The 16,213-nt window shown below is 47.6% G+C and overlaps 1 protein-coding gene across 7 annotated transcripts in view; it reads left to right on the top strand.

The window, feature by feature from the left end:
• The window catches only part of ANKRD44 (ankyrin repeat domain 44), a 196,214-nt gene that overhangs the window by 103,891 nt on the left and 76,110 nt on the right, over nucleotides 1-16,213 (top strand). For all 7 annotated transcript variants that reach the window (XM_084893133.1, XM_084893132.1, XM_084893131.1 and 4 more), the window contains exons 4-8: nucleotides 5,398-5,468; nucleotides 9,265-9,465; nucleotides 10,100-10,187; nucleotides 12,539-12,681; nucleotides 14,459-14,671. In XM_084893133.1, the coding sequence (XP_084749259.1) occupies nucleotides 5,398-5,468; nucleotides 9,265-9,465; nucleotides 10,100-10,187; nucleotides 12,539-12,681; nucleotides 14,459-14,671 (716 nt within the window). The remainder of the gene's footprint in view (nucleotides 1-5,397; nucleotides 5,469-9,264; nucleotides 9,466-10,099; nucleotides 10,188-12,538; nucleotides 12,682-14,458; nucleotides 14,672-16,213) is intronic.

The raw sequence follows: 16,213 nt of genomic DNA, 5'->3' as shown, positions 1-16,213 counted from the left end.
GAATCCGTTATCCTCTTTGACCTCTAAGCGCTTTCAGTCCCTCGTCTACCTTTTGCCTTCGTTCTACCTTTTCCTAGACGACAGAACTAAGAGAACAGACATGTCGCTTCTGGAAAAGGTGCTCAGAGAGCACCCTGCTCTCTGTGAACATAAAATCAGGTGGTAATAGGGGTGAGATGAAAAGCACACTTAACTCGCCATCAGGGTTCAGGCCTGACAGCTGTGAGCTGGGTCTTCATTTCTGGAGGATCAGGAGCGCCTATCCTTTAAAGAATAATAATGTAAGCTTTCAGATGTCCTTGGGTATAGGGCGTCTGCCTTTAAGTGATTCGGCATGCAGACCCTGTGCCCTCGGTGCCCCGTGGTGCCTGATGGGCAAGAACGTAACGGGGAGCTTCCTTGAGAAAAACCAGTTATAAATACTCAGCCATCTTCCGGCTCCCGCTGACCTTAAATAAGGCTGGAGGTGTTCCGGAAAGAGGCGAGGAAGCCAGGGGCAGGGATGACACTGATGAAGTGCTGCCGGTCCCCGTTCAGATAGCTCTGCGTTTGTCATAGTAACTCCGTTGCCGGGAGCGGAGCTTTCCTGGAGGACGAGTGGAGGGACGGGGACCCAGCGGGACCGGGAGAAGGCCCGTCCCCGCTCTGTGATGAGCTTCAGTGCCTGGAGTGCCGGGGTGTGCTACCTGAGGGGAGGGAGCGGGGATTGCTTTATGAGCTCAGCCAGCTCGGGGTCATTTTTCTCTTTGAGAGAATTTTAATATTAAAAGCCACACTTGGATCTTTTAATATTAAAAAACGGAAAGTTTTCGGAATATATAAATAACAGTTCTCATCACAACACAATGTAGATGCCTAGAGACGATAAGAACAGACGATAATAGAAGGATAAGGGAAGCAGGCAAAGCGTCTGAACGAGCAGTTTCTGGGAGAATGAATGATGAGTGGGCAGGAGACAAGCATATTAGCAGATACCAACCTCACTGTTAAACAGTATACCATTTTCCCTCTAATCAGATTTGCAATATTTTCAATGGTTATAACTCAATGTTATCTCCTTCAGAAACATGATATAGAGCCTTCTAATGCCGCACACAAGGACAGAAGCAGGCTGCATGTCAGGGGGGAGGGGGAAAGAAGAGGAGGGGGCAGGGAGAAGGAAGAGAGGAGGTTGAAGGTAACATTCTGACTGCGGTGGCCAAAGCAGGTGGACGCAGGGCTGAGACAGGAATGACACTGGTGCAGCCTGCCCTCCCTCGTGAGTGTCCTGGCCGGCTGGCTGGGATCGGAGCTCCGGGGGATGAGCTGCTTAGGGTCACAGCGTGGCGGGACCAGAATGGCATTTGGAGAGTCAGGGGAAGGTTCCCTGGGATGGAGCGCTGCCCTCTGTGCGGTGTGGCTTCCCCACCGCCTTCCTGGCCGGCTCCCCGGCCTGTCTGCCCCGCAGCTGGGCGCCTGCGTGTGAGGCCGGCCAGCGGCTGTGCAGGGAGGAGAGCACGAGAGAAACGTGAAGACGCCGCCCGCAGGGAACACATCCTCAGCTGGAAAATTCCTTTCCAGTCGGACTGTCCCACCAACAGCCTCTTGCTGTTTATTATTCTTACTCCCCTGGCCTGAACCTCGGGAAAATCCGGGAGGACACTGGGGGGCGGGACCACTTTCTATGGAAAGAGTGGACGAGTCATTTTTTAAGACATATACTTCTTCCTCTTTTAAAAAAATGTATTTTTATTGATTTCAGAGAGGAAGAGGGAGGGAGAGAGAGAGAGAAACATCAAGATGAGATTCATTGATCAGCTGCCTCCTGCATGCCTCCCACTTGGGATTGAACCCTCAACCCTGGAATGTGCCCTTGACCGGAATTGAACCCGGGGCCCTGCAGTCTACAAGTCGATGCTCTATCTAGTGAGCCAAACCAGCTAGGGCAGATGTGTCATTTTTTAATCAAGGACCACTGACCAAGAATAAAATAGTGTAAAAAAAGCAAGTTACCACCCGTGCCCCATTTTATTAAGAAACATTAAACTTCACATGTTAGCTCTCTTAAAAACATTGTCTATTTCTAATATACTGAAAAAGGTGGAAAACAATATAACTAATACCCACGTACACCAAGGTTTATGAAGTCAACGTGGCCATATTTGCATCGGATCCTTTCTTAAAGGAAAGAAAACATGGAAGACACAGTTGCAGCCCATTGGCTGTGCTTACCCACCCTCTCCCAACCCTCCTCCCAGAGCTCCCACTCCAGAGAATGCTGGTTTCTTTAGCCGTAGCTGCTACTTTTACTTCCTGCCTGTGCATCTGTAAACAACATACAGAAGTACTTTTGCAAATTTAAAAGCTGTATGTGACTGGTATTATGCCATAGGCATTACTCTGCAACTTCATTTGTTCAGTGTTACCAGGTGGAACCAAATTGCCTCCCAAAGGGGCTACACCAGCCACACTCCCACCCTCTGTACACAAGCCTTCCTGACGCTCCTCACTCTTGCTAACACACAGCATTGTCAGACTGTAATTTTCACCAACTGGATGGGTGTGCCCTGGTATGCTAATGTGACTGTCATTTGCCTCTCCCTAATAGTTTTTTTTCAACTTCCTGAATTATTTTATTTTGCAACCGGTGAATTTTGTCATTCAAAACAGTCAACTCAATTTTTTCTTCAATTACAATTTGTATTCAATATTATTCTGTATTAGTTTCAGCTGTGTAGCCTAGTGGCTCAAGAATCATATACTTTACAAAGTGGTCCTCCAGATATTTAAAATGGGAGAGAAAGGTGGAAACATCACTGAGCCATACTGGCTGGGCCAAACGTATACCTTCAAAGCTCCCCAGACCCGACTGGTGTGGCTCAGTGGTTGACTGTCAACCTCTGAATCAGGAGGTCGCAGTTAGATTCTTGGTCGGGGCACATACAAGGATTGCGAGCTCGGTCCCCCAATGCGGGGCATGCAGGAGGCAACCAGTTGATGTGTATCTCTCACATCGATGTTTTTCTCTCTCTCTTTCTCTTTCTCTCTCTCTCTCTCTCTCTCTCTCTCTCTCTCTCTCTCTCTCTCTCTCCCTTCCCTCCCCCCCTTTCCTCTCTGAAATCAATAAAAATATATTTGGAAACATTTTATTTTTAAAAAATATATATTTTATTTTATTTTTTACAGAGAGGAAGGGGGGGAGAGAGAGAGAGTTAGAAACATTGATGAGAGAGAAACATCAATCAGCTTCCTCCTGCACACCCTCCACTGAGGATGTGCCCACAACCAAGGTATATGCTCTTGACCAGAATTGAACCTGAGATCTTTCAATCTGCAGGCCGACGCTCTGTCCACTGAGCCAAACCAGTTATGGCAAGGAAAACATTTTAAAGTATACATGTGCCTGGCCCCATCTCAAACCAATGAAATTAGATGAGGGGTATGAGGTGGGAGGTGGGAGGTGGGAGGAAAGGGGTCTATCTCTTGGTTTTAGGGATTATTATGTTCTTCTTTTCTATAATTAATATCGTTGATGGTATTTGTCCTTCAGATAAAGAGAAAAAGATTGTGTAAGTTCTATGATTTCTTATTTCCTTTTAGCTGGTATCTTAAACTAAATTTCCAGCTCATCATCACCTGGTGCCTTTTTAAAAAACCCACACATGAAAACACAAGTAATTTTAAGCTGTCAGCTGGCCATGGCCTCGCAGAGATTGGCCAGCCCTGCTTCCACTTGCCTCCTGCCCCAGCCTGCCCCAGAGGCACCACATCCCACCTCCCCTCTTCTCCCCCCTCGCTCATGTCCTCACTCTTCTTCCTCACCAGCTTCCTTCCTCTTCTGAAGGCCAAAATAGTCTCACCTCACTGCATCAGCAGATGATGACATTTTCTCTGGCTGCTCCTCTTTAGTAGCCCTTTAAACAAAACTTTCCATCTCTGATCAGAAGACTGATCAAAACCCTGAAGCCCCCTGAAAAGGAAGCTCAGATGGGGTGTTATTTAAAAAAAAAAAAATTTTTTCTTAAAAATATTTTTTAATTGATTTCAGAGAGGAAAGGAGAGGGAGAGAGGAAAAGATCAATGATGAGAGAGAATCATTGATTGGCTGCCTCCTGCACGCCCCACACTGGAGATCGAGCTCACAACCTGGGCACGTGCACTGACTGGGAATTGAACTGTGACCTTCTGGTTCATAGGTCAAAGCTCAACCACTGAGTCACACAGATTGCGCCGATGGGGTGTTTTATCAGTTCATCTGTAGACCTGATAATAATTGTGAGGGTGTCACGGAAGGAGGGCCGTTTCTGCTGTCCTTGACTCCATTCGTTTGAGGAGTCTGCCCCATGATGGAGGTGGCTCCAGGGAATGTGAGCTGGCTCTGGCTGGTGTGAGCCTGACTGTCCCCCACAGTGAGGAAGCCTGTCTCCCCACAGTGTGAGGGAGCCGTGCGCAGCCCACACAGGCTCTCTGTTGGTCTGCCCCGGTGATCCATGGAGGCTGGCTCATTCCCACCAAAACACCTGCCAGTCCCAGAGACAGAATGGGGATTCCTGGATAAAGGTTTCCACTGACCCTCTCAGTCCAGATAAAATCCAATGAAATCCCGTCAATGAACAACATAAACTGATGACAAAACAGACCCAGAGACAGAGAAGCATCGATCAGGCCGACAAACCTCAGAGGGAAGGCGGGGGAGGGGGAGGGTAAGGGGGAGAGATCAAAGGACTTGTATGCATGCATATAAGCCTAACCAATGGACACAGACATCAGGGGGGTGAGGGCATGAGTGGGGAGGATGGGAGGCAATGGGGGGATAAGGACACATGAAAAAAAACAAAACAAAAACAAAACAAAAAGAACTCAGCTTCACCCGCCGTGTTTGGAAGCTGACTGGCCCCTCGTGCACACTAGTTGGAAGGCTGCTTGTCCTTGACCGTTTGCCACGAGGGTGTTGTGTGCCCCATGAGATAAAAATGCTTGATCACTAAATAGAAAATACTTTCTGTGATTATATATTTTATTCAGGAATATACATTCTATTCGGGGAACACACACACACACACACACACACACACACAGAGGAAAAGTCCTTCATTCCTCAGAACACACATGTCCACAGCCCTGGAGAATCTGTCTTCTCACCACTGTGTCTCCTACCCCCTGGGATGCTGGATTTCCCACCGGGTCTGTACCAGTGCTTGGACATTCTCAGTTCTTGATCTCGCTCCTCTGCAGTCCTGCGGTCTCCTCTTGTGCAGTTGCCAGAAAGCACGGGACCGATACAAGGACAAACAAAATGCAGCGTGGTGATTGTACGGGGCGAATGGGGGCTCAAGATATGGCATCTGACGTGACCTCAGGAGACTACCTCCCCCACCCTGCTGCATTGTGCCTCTGACCTGTGCTGTTTGGTTCCAGGGGCGCGTGTGAATGCCAAGGACAACATGTGGCTGACCCCGCTGCACCGGGCCGTGGCCTCCAGGAGCGAGGTGAGTGGCTGTCCGATGTAACCTACCACCTTCAGTCCCTCAGAAGAGAGACATTCTCTCTGCTGAAGTGGGATTCTCACTGGTGAGCTCCAGGCTTTTGCTTCTCATGCTAGAGGGCTGCCAGCAATGAACCGCTGTTGATTTGAGTGCCAGCTGAGTGCCAGGCGCAGGACTGGGGGTGATGGGTGGGGAGGGGGGCAAGGTGGGCTGCATGGTCCGTGACTTCAGTGAGCTCTCTGTCCGGAGTGGGAGACACACAGGTTAGCGCATCAGTATGACAGCAGAACGGAATGGAGCAGGAAACAAAGAACTGCCTTCCGATTTGAGAAGCGAGGCCGAGCCAGTCCTTTGAGGATGAGCAGGGACTTGCCGGCAGGAGCAGAGAGGGCCAGAGAGGGCCGAGTGGTGGAGGAAGATGCTGCAGGAGAAGAGGCACAGGGGGGAGTGGAAGGCGGGCTCGGGTGGATGCAGCTGGAGCGTGGGATGAGGTGGGGGTGAGGCTGACAGTGGAGGCAGGTAAGGTGCCCTCTGAGCAGTGGGGAGTACAGTAATTTAAACAAGGAGCTAAACTTCTTTCATGAAGGGCCAGTTAGTGAGTATTCCAAGACTGCATGAAGTCTCAGTCACAAATGTCCAACGCTGCTGTTACCATTCAAAAGCAGCCAAAGATAATATGTAAACAGGGAATGAGGTTGTTTCAATAAAACTTTATTTATAAAACAGACCAACATGATCTGTGATAAAATATTTTTAGAAGTATTGCCTATTTAAGAATATAGCCCCCCCAAACCCCCCACACACTCAAATACATATTTTCTTTGCGTAACCTGTTGCTTTGTGTGAAATGCATTTCTAAATATTTCTTTAAAAGAAGTACCTCTTAAAGATAATACCTCATTCCCCTAGTCTGAGTTACTCAAAAAGTAATCACATTTTGTGATTTTTAGGAAACAAGTTTCTAATGATTTCACTGGTCTTATCTCCAAAAAAGTATAAACTTGTGAAGTGTTCTTGTATATTTTGTTTTGTTAGTCTGTCCTTAATTTACATACTATTTAATGCAAAGCAAGAATGAGTACCAGTGCAATAAAACAATGCACGAGGCAAAGGTATTAAAGTGACAGGAAGGGTTGTCATTTTGCTCTGAATGTGTAAAAAGCATACTGTACCAGCAGTTTTTACCCCATTGCTTGGAGATGATTATCTTTGATCTTTTTGGCCATCTATCTGCAGAATTCTTCCAGCATGCCTCTTCAAAATGTGCATCTCATTTATTGATAAATCATGTGCTGAACGGCTGTCATATTTCAAGGCTCAATAGACTCCGGGGGAGGCTCTTCATTTACCAGCTCTCCCATGACCCAGGGAGGTAATAGACTTCTGATGGCTTTCCTGCATTGGCCAAGCGCCTGTCAGATCTGATTAAATCTGTCATTACTTCTACCTGGTAATGCAGGTGATGGAAAGCTTTCTCCGGAGCGGAAGTGCCAGCTCTGTGGCTTCCACATTAGTCACACGGGCTCCTTGCATACCTCTGGCTTCTTTTAGGGTGCTCCCAGTTTAAGGGCACATCTCGCAATCTGTAAGCAGACGTGGCAGGTCCTTCACTCTGCCTTTGGGGGCACTCCCAGCGAATGAATGGAGCCAGGGCCACCCCACCCCCTCAGTACTGTGAGTGCCCCCCTCTTCCCCCTATGAGGCCAGATTCTCGGCAGAGCTGACCGAGGGCACAGCGCCATCTCAGAAGTTAAATGCCAGCTGAAATGCTCTTCTTTTATTATTTTATTATTATTATTATTATTTTTTAATATATTTTATTGATTTTTTTATAGAGAGGAAGGGAGAGAGATAGAGAGTTAGAAACATCAATGAGAGAGAGTCATTGATCAACTGCCTCTTGCACACCCCCCACCGGGGATGTGCCCGCAACCAAGGTACATGCCCTTGACCGGAATTGAACCCGGGACCCTTCAGTCCTCAGGCCTACGCTCTATCCACTGAGCCAAACCGGTCTTGGCGAAATGCTCTTCTTTTTAAAGAAAACAAATGTGAGTGAAGGTTCCAGTACATTTTCTTCCCACACCATGATGCATTGGGGGAGGGGGATTGTATTCTTCCCACTTAAACCTCCATATTTAAGAGAACAAAGTTGATAAAAACATCATTTTTGTAACTAAAATGTTAATGCTTTATTGTGATTGAGCTTTCCTTTTGATTTATTTTTTGTGCACTCAGCTAGTTTTTAGTTTAGAACCTACCTGGGTAATATTTCTCTCAACCCTCCATAGTTCTAGCCATGTTTCCCACAGTATGTGAGCATAATCGGTACACATGTTTTGCTCTGAAATGGGCTCAAGGAATATTTAGCAATGATTATTTTATTGTCTGTCTTGCAGATGGGTGGTATATATATATATATATATATATATATATATATATATATTTCCTTCCCTTTTTGGTAATCTTAACAAATTGCTTGCTTAGGCCCTATCAGCTTATTACCCTGTCTTTATAGCATTTAAATGGAGTTACATGATTTCTTTAAACTAGATTCTCTCATTTGCAAAGTTAATTTCTTTTTGCTCTCATTCTACTCAGTTAGCCATTCACTTCCACATGTACTGAATTCGTGGAACATTCTTTTTATTTTATCATTTATGTCCCCGATGAAAGTATTAATCTTGAGAGTTTGAATTGTCTTCTATATACTTGCATATACTTGCCTGATGATGCAGCCTGGTGGCTCCAGGCCTGTGGGGATCAGGGTGGACAGAGGAGAGCACTTGGCCATGAAGGGTGCAGGAGTTTGGGACTAATGCCTTTCACTGGTTCATGGAGGACACGTTGGTAAGATGCCCATAAAGCAGCTCCATTCACTGCTCCCAAGGATGTCCCTGGAAATAAGGAGAAGCAACCACAGCCTCACCTTTCCAGAGACGCTGCATCATTCGCTTGATTCAGCAGCGGCGTCTCCAGTCCTGGCTGCGTAACCAGGTCCCCAGGCAGCGTCACCGAGAGCCCGAGGCCAGCTAGACCCCCGGGGTGGGACCAGGCATCTATTTTTAAGGGCTCCCCAGGCGGGTTCACTGCACAGCAAGGTAGAGGTGAAGTTCAAGAGGCAAACTAGCTGACGAGGTCAACAGAAGGAAAGTGAAAAGTGGGAAGCTCAGGAAAGGTGAAGGAACTCGATGGTAGAAAAGAAACCACCCACTGTCACATGGGAGAGGTTGGAAAGACACTTGTGTAGCTTCAGGTTGCGATGGTAACGGACATCCTCTTTGCTTCACTGCTTATCGACCACAGAGTGGAGGTTGGCCGAGAGCACTGAAGATTTATAAATTGATCCAAGAATGTCTGAAGGGCTTGGAGGCCTTGGCTTGGGAAGAGGGATACTGATCAACCAACACCTCCGACCTCAGATGAACTCGGGGGACCTTTTGGCCGAAGGATATGTCACCCAGATGTGCACACTTGCACATGGGTGCTCTTGTTTGGCCCAAAACACCTGATACCATACAAGGAAACCTTATCCTCAGAAGATGTATTTGGTTTTGGGACCGGGCCAGGGCCCTTGGCCTAACCAAGAAACGTGCAGGGAGTCTGTTTTGATCCACACCACTCTGGATCTTTATCTCCCATTCGTTTTGCTTGTCACAGGAGATCCCCCCTCTGAAGCCAGCTGCCAGGGCAGGAGCCGCCCCTCTCTGTGGCTGGGGGTCTGGTGAGACAGCTCGCACCCAAGGAGTATTGATCGGGCATCTGTCCGTGACCCCTGCGCACTCTGCTTTGGTTACAGGAGGCGGTGCAAGTCTTGATTAAGCACTCGGCTGACGTCAACGCGAGGGACAAGAACTGGCAGACCCCGCTGCACGTGGCGGCCGCCAACAAGGCCGTTAGGTGTGCGGAGGTGATCATCCCCCTGCTGAGCAGCGTCAATGTTTCCGACCGTGGCGGCCGCACAGCCCTGCACCACGCTGCCCTCAACGGCCACGTGGAGGTGAGCGTCCCCACCCTCCAGCTCTCTCAGCTCTGATGGAACCATTTGCTGAGTCCTCTCTCTCTCCTGTGTCTCTACCCTCCCCCCCTCAATCTCGTATCCTCTCAGCCCACAGTAGAACCTAATATTACTGCTGAGACCTTTGTAGTCATAATATTTGTACACAAAATCACAGGCATTTATATCCATTTTTATTTACCTATTTTTAAATATATTTTTATTGATTTCAGAGAGAAAGGGAGAGGGAAAGAGAGCTAGAAACAGCAATGATGAGAGAGAATCATGGATGGGCCGCCTCCTGCACACCCCACACTGGGTATCGAGCCTGCAACCCAGGCATGAGCCCTGACCGGAAATGGAACCGTGACCTCCTGGTTCACAGGTTGACGCTCAACCACTGAGCCATGCCGGCTGGGCTATATCCTTTTTTCAATCTGGAGCCACGGCGAGTTGAAAAAGTAGCCATCACCCGAGTCTTTTTCTCCTGATGCACATGCTGCCGGGTTTGAACTCTGCTTGAACTCCGATCTCTGACCGGCCTGGCCTTCCATTTGGCGCAGTCCCCCTGCAGGTGGTGAGGGGCCCTCTCCCGTCCACAGTGCACATGGGACCTCACTCCCGGTTTACCTTGCAGATGGTCAACCTCCTCCTGGCCAAAGGGGCGAACATCAATGCCTTTGACAAGAAGGACCGGAGGGCCCTGCACTGGGCAGCGTACATGGGTAAGTGGTGCCTGGGGGGGAAGCAGGTGCACGTGACCTTCATGAGGGCAGCAGCCAGGGCCCTCTCACTGACCACACAGGCTCTTCTCGGGCAAGTCTGACCTCTCTTCCAGCCTGGGGTTCAGCTGGATGGAGATTTGGTCCGTTGGACTGGCATGCGTCGAACACTCTAGTTGGGCAGTTGCTTTGCCAGAGATTTATTTCTCTCACAGGGAGGAGGAGGAGGCATGCATCATGGCCTGGGTCCCACGGAGTGTGTTTCAGTCTGGATTGGAAAGCTGTACAAATGGTGCTTCTTCTAACTTGTTGTGGAAGCAAGATAAGATGTTTACAAAGAAGCGGTCTGGCTCGCAAACCAAGGACGTAAATGCCATTTGTCTTTTTATTTATAAATATTTTTGAAAGAACCAGGAAGGAAGGATGGATGGAACGATCCCCCCAATCCCCCCCAAACCAGCTGCTGTGTAGGTTAAGGTGGCCGGAGTCACCATGGATTGTCCTGCTTGTTCTTGTCCCGCAAAGCTGGGGCTTGTAGTCCTTGCTTCTGCCAGCTCGGTGGGGGAAGAAGGTACATTTCTCTATTTTTCCTTTTCGCTTCTGTTGGCCCAAATACCGCTGACAAAAGATAGACCTTGTAGAGTTTATTCTCACTGTGGCCCTGCAGGAAATGGAGATCCTTCCTTTGTGTTTCTGATTGGAGAACATCCTGCAATTAGGAAGCAGACAAGATTCTAGTGACACCAAGTTCTAACCCCCTTGAAGGCCCATCCCCAGGAGATGATGTTGGTAAATTATGGGAGATCTACACAGTGGACACAGCACAGTGATGGCAGTGATGACGTCATTATCTTTATTAACATAGGAGGGTCCTCTGATTGTCAACTGAAAACAGATCACAGCACAGGATGGATACTGTGACCACCGTTAAAAAACACTATATAATAAAAACAAGCTGGTGTAGGATGCATTGAAATGTGCGTTGGATATCTCCAGGGATTGGTGATTGTCGGTGATTTTGGTTTCCTTTTAATACCGCTTGGCTTTTCTGAATCTTCTTAAGCACACAGGCCTTTTATCTCGTAAAAAAAAAAAACCCAACAAGAATGTTAACTGTGGGAAGGAAAGAAGGTGGTTTGGAGCAGGGAGGAAATAAAGGATGTGTTCTTGGGTCTGAATGAATCTTCAGGCTTGAAACACTAGAATCCCAAGACTTTGTAAGCCTGTCTTGTGCAGGGAGGTGAGCTGAGCTGGCTGAGTGGAGTGGATGCCTGCATGGCCGTGTGGGGCTGGAGCAGATGGGTGTTTGCCAGGCTGACCTTCAGGCAGAGCACACGTAGGCTGGTGTGGGATGGCACTCAGACACCTGGCACTCCGGTCTGTTCCTTGCTGATGTGCAGCTAGAGCATGTGTGTGGAATCGCTTTGGAGGAGTAATGTCGTCATTTTGTGTGTCATCAAGATTCAAATAGGAAAATACATAGTTGACGACCTGTAGGAAATAAAGGACAACCAGGACGAAAGACAGCACCATTAGTAATTGAAAACAATTTTTCTATATACAAGTCTTGGGGAAAAAGAGTCAAATATTAATAAAACAAGCCATGACCAAACTCTCTCTCTCTCTTTGTCTCTCTGTCTCTTTTTCTCCACACCCCCCCTACACACCTGTCTCCTACTCATTCACACATATATGTATGCACACCTTTCTCTCTCTCACACACACACATATCTTTCACTCACACACATACACACATCTCTTTCTCTGCCTCTCTTTCACATGCAGGCATACCTTTCTCACACACACCCCTCTCTTTTCACACACACACACACACACACACACACACACACACACACACACAAAACAAAAAAAACTGTCAAACAGCAGCAATTTCAAATAATTCAGAAATTAATCTGGAGTCACCCTGATTAATTGATTTTTTTTTTCATTAATTTTTTTCAAACCAAATTGCCACTGTAGGGCCCTTCAGTGAGACATTGCAATTGGTTTCCAAAACATTGCTTTCATTTTAACATACTGTTTGTAGCTTGAGGTACTAACACATGGCAGACCTTGTTCTTACTTATTGATGAACGGGCATCTCTCCCATTAGATCTTGAAGAAAAAGCTCACATATGAATCATCTATTTCTCCCCACCCCAGCATTTACATAAAGTCTGACACATAGTAGGTGCTCTCTAAATATTTGTTGAGTACTTCCATGAACCAACTTTGTATAAATAGCTCAGCAAAATATTGATGGCGATAAAAGCTCACAGTGATCACGTAGAAGGCACGAGTCCTCAAACCATCCCGTAAAGCTTAACGGTGTCTCTGCTGCTTGCTCTGTGAAGGCCACCAGGACGTGGTGGAGCTGCTCATGGACCACGGCGCGGAAGCGACCTGCAAGGACAAGAAGGGCTACACCCCCCTGCACGCCGCGGCCTCCAACGGACAGATCAACGTTGTCAAACATCTCCTCAACCTGGGGGTAGAGGTGAGCCACGACCATGCACCACCCCGGGTGTATTTGGGGGCTGTCTGTTGTTCTGAAATTAAATCCTATTTGCATTTTATTTATTGATTTGAGAGAGAGGAAGAGAAGAGTGAGAGGGGGGCTGGAGAAGGAAGGAGAAGGAGAGAGAGAGAAAACATTGAAACATTGATTTGTTATTCTACCCATTTATCTGTTCACTAGAGGCCCAGTGCATGAAATTCGTGCAGTCAAGGGGGCGGGGAAGACCCCTCAGCCTGGATTGGGAGAGGGCACAGGTTGGCCAGCTGGGGTGGGACCACGGGCATGTCTGGTACATCTCGCTCAGTCCTAATCAGCCAGACTCCAGCAGTAAGCTAACCTACCGGTCAGAGCATCTGCCCCTGGTGGTCATGTCATTGCAAGTTGTAGTGGGCGGTTGAGTGGCTTTCCCATATCATTAGCATATTAAACTTTGATTGGTTGAATGGTGAACTGGATGACCGGACACTTAGCATATTAGGCTTTTATTATATAGGATTGGTTGGTAAATGCCCTGATGGGGGACGGAACCCACAACTTTGGTGTATTGGGAAAATGCTCTAACCAACTGAGCTACCTGTCCAGGACTAAATCCAGTTTCCATTTTAATTCAAGAGGAAAAATACTCTTCTTACTCGTACCCTGTCTTTGAGTTTCAATGGGCAAACTGATGGAGGGCAATGGGGGCATCTAATTACTGGAAAACCAGAAACAGACTAATTTTTCTGTGTCACAATAGTTAAAGAAATCATTTTATATGTATAAAATACACATTCACCAGTCAATTTTAAAAACTGGCTAGGACTCCTCATTCCACCTTTGGAATCTAGCCTTCTACGGTACCTGGTGGCTCACAAGCAGAGATGAGGGAGTGGCAGGGACAGCAGCAGAAGGGTTCAGTGCTGAGCTGGAGAGGTCAGCCCAGCCCCTGCAAGTAGCAGAGCAGGAAAGGAAAACCAACTTGCAAAACAGACCTTGATGGTGAAATCCAGCAGTCGGGGCAGCAAGATGGAGCCATGGCCTAACCCAGGCCAGCTTCATGGTCCTGCTCTGGGATGCAGCCTTGTGAGGTGTCAGGCGGCAGCTACACCCAGGGTGGCTTCTGAGCCCAAGTGTGAGCTCCGGGCTCCACAGCGCCTCCCTGTGCACCTCCCACCCCTTTCACTTCGGCTTCACTGTGAGTTTCAGACTTCTTTCTTCTTCTTTTTAAAAATATTATTATTGGCTTCAGAGAGGAAGGAGAGGGAGAGAGAGAAGCATCCTTGATGAGAGGGAATCATTGATTAGCTACCTTCTACATGCCCCACACTGGGGATAGAACCTGCAACCCGGGCCTGTGCCCTGACTGGGAATCCAGCTGTGACCTCCTGGTTCCTAGGTTGACACTCAACCACTGAGGCACGCCATCCAGCCAGGCTTCTTTCTCACTCCCCTGATTCACTGCTCCTCTGGCATTTGTAGGCAGTTTTGACCTTCGCTTGTTAACCCCTCCCATAGCGCACAACTGTCTGTCCACAAGTTGAAACCTCTCACTCACCCTTCCTCCCCAGTTCTCTGTTTGTCACGCCCTCTTTCTGCTGATCTTTACCTCCATGACAAGCATTTCCAGGATGGCCAGGGTGGGGCAGGAGTAAGTGCTGAACGATTACATTGACAGATGGACGTTTTCTTTCTCTGGCTCAGCCGTTAGGCTTTTTGTGGCAAATGGGGTGAACTTGCTGCAGGGATTTTAACCCCCCCGTCCCGCACTCCCTTGCAGATCGATGAAATCAACGTGTATGGGAACACGGCGCTGCACCTGGCCTGCTACAACGGGCAGGACGCCGTAGTCAACGAGCTGACCGACTACGGTGCTAACGTGAACCAGCCCAACAACAGTGGCTTCACCCCGCTGCATTTTGCTGCTGCCTCCACACATGGTGCTTTGTGTCTTGAGCTGTTAGTCAACAATGGGGCGGATGTTAACATCCAGGTATGGCAACCTCTCTCTCACTCTCTCTCCTTCTCCCTCTCCCTCCCTTCCTCTAAAATCAATTGTAAAAGAAAGAGTTAGAGAAAAGGAAGGAAGGGGAGGGTAGAGTCCACATGAAGAAAAGCAGGTAATAACGGAAAAGTAGAATAGATGAAGAGAATTGAAGAGTTCTAGATCTTGTAGATAGAGACGATCCAAAGTCCCAAGTGGAGGTAAGAGAAAGTCTTTGGGGGCATTGAAGAGACCAGGGAACAGTAGCCCAAGGTTGGGGGAGAGTCACTGTGTGGGATTGAAGTCGGAGAGTGTGCTGGTGGGAGGCTAACAGGTGTCCAGACCTTCAGTGTCCATAGACTTGAGGACATTGCCATCCTGGTGTCTGAGGGACATCCTTAAAGCCTCCAAAGAAAGAAAAATTATTGAAGTTGAATAAAGTTTCTGTCTTCACCAGCCTCCGTTCAATTAATTGAAAGGTTTTCAATCACCTCTGGAAACTGTGCTTATCCTGGGGCTGGACGGACACACCTACCTACTGCTTCCCGGTCACTGACAGTGGCAGTTCCCATTGGACAGGGGCTTCAGCTGTGTATGGGGCACCGGTTTTTGGCAGCATTCTCTTCCCCATAAAACGGACCTGGAAGCATAGTTACTAGATTGAATATTAACTTTTCCTGTAGACTGCTAAGCACCAGTAGAATATAGGAGATAGCATTTTAAAAACCTAAGACTTGGGTTTATGTGTCCTCAACCCCATGCCGGTGGGATTTTGAATTAAATCCAGCCTTTCCCCTCAGTCTCCCTACATCCACTCTGTCTACAGCCTCTTGGTTTCCTTATTCTCGCGAGTCCTCCCCTTTGCTATTCCAGATGGCCTCTGGGCTCATAGATCATCTGACATTTCCGCAGAGCCGTTCTGTCTGACTCTGGAGGTAGCTTTCTAATTGTGAAGTGGTTATCTCTCTCATCCACGTTGCTCCTTGGGTTTTGAAAGTGTTTGTAGATTGCAAGACAGTTTGTATTTGTTTGGATTTTCTAAAGCTTGAGGGAAATCACATATTGAAATACAGCCAATACCCACCCACATGTTCACTTTGTTTTCCTCCATCCTCACAAAACACTAAAAGCAATGTCTTTATGGGGAACAACAAGAATATTTATTGAAAGAGGAGGAAGGATACGTGTCCTGCATGCATTTTACAATCCTTCGTTTTGTTAGATTGACCGTGGCTTTGACCTTGTGATACTAGTTTATTTGTGATAAAATAATAAAGACATAATACTTCATACAGCAATCCATCGAAGGTTTGCTGGTATTTTGCAAATGGAAAGAGCACGAGAAAACATAAAATGATATTTATTTCTTCCCCATTATAACTGTAATCTCTGTAGCAGCTCCAGGCTCTTTTTGGAAACATTCAGAGTAAGTGTTAAAGAAGTCACTAAGCATGTAGCCATACTCGATAGGCCAGATTGTGTATCTCCTGGTCACTAGACCATTCTCTGATACACCTTCCTACTTCTCCCAGTTAACTGACAGAGGCCAGC

This window comes from Pipistrellus hanaki, assembly GCF_964339955.1.
Source record: "Pipistrellus hanaki genome assembly, chromosome: 8".
Taxonomy (NCBI): domain Eukaryota; kingdom Metazoa; phylum Chordata; class Mammalia; order Chiroptera; family Vespertilionidae; genus Pipistrellus; species Pipistrellus hanaki.
This window is presented reverse-complemented; position numbering and strand designations above follow the sequence as displayed.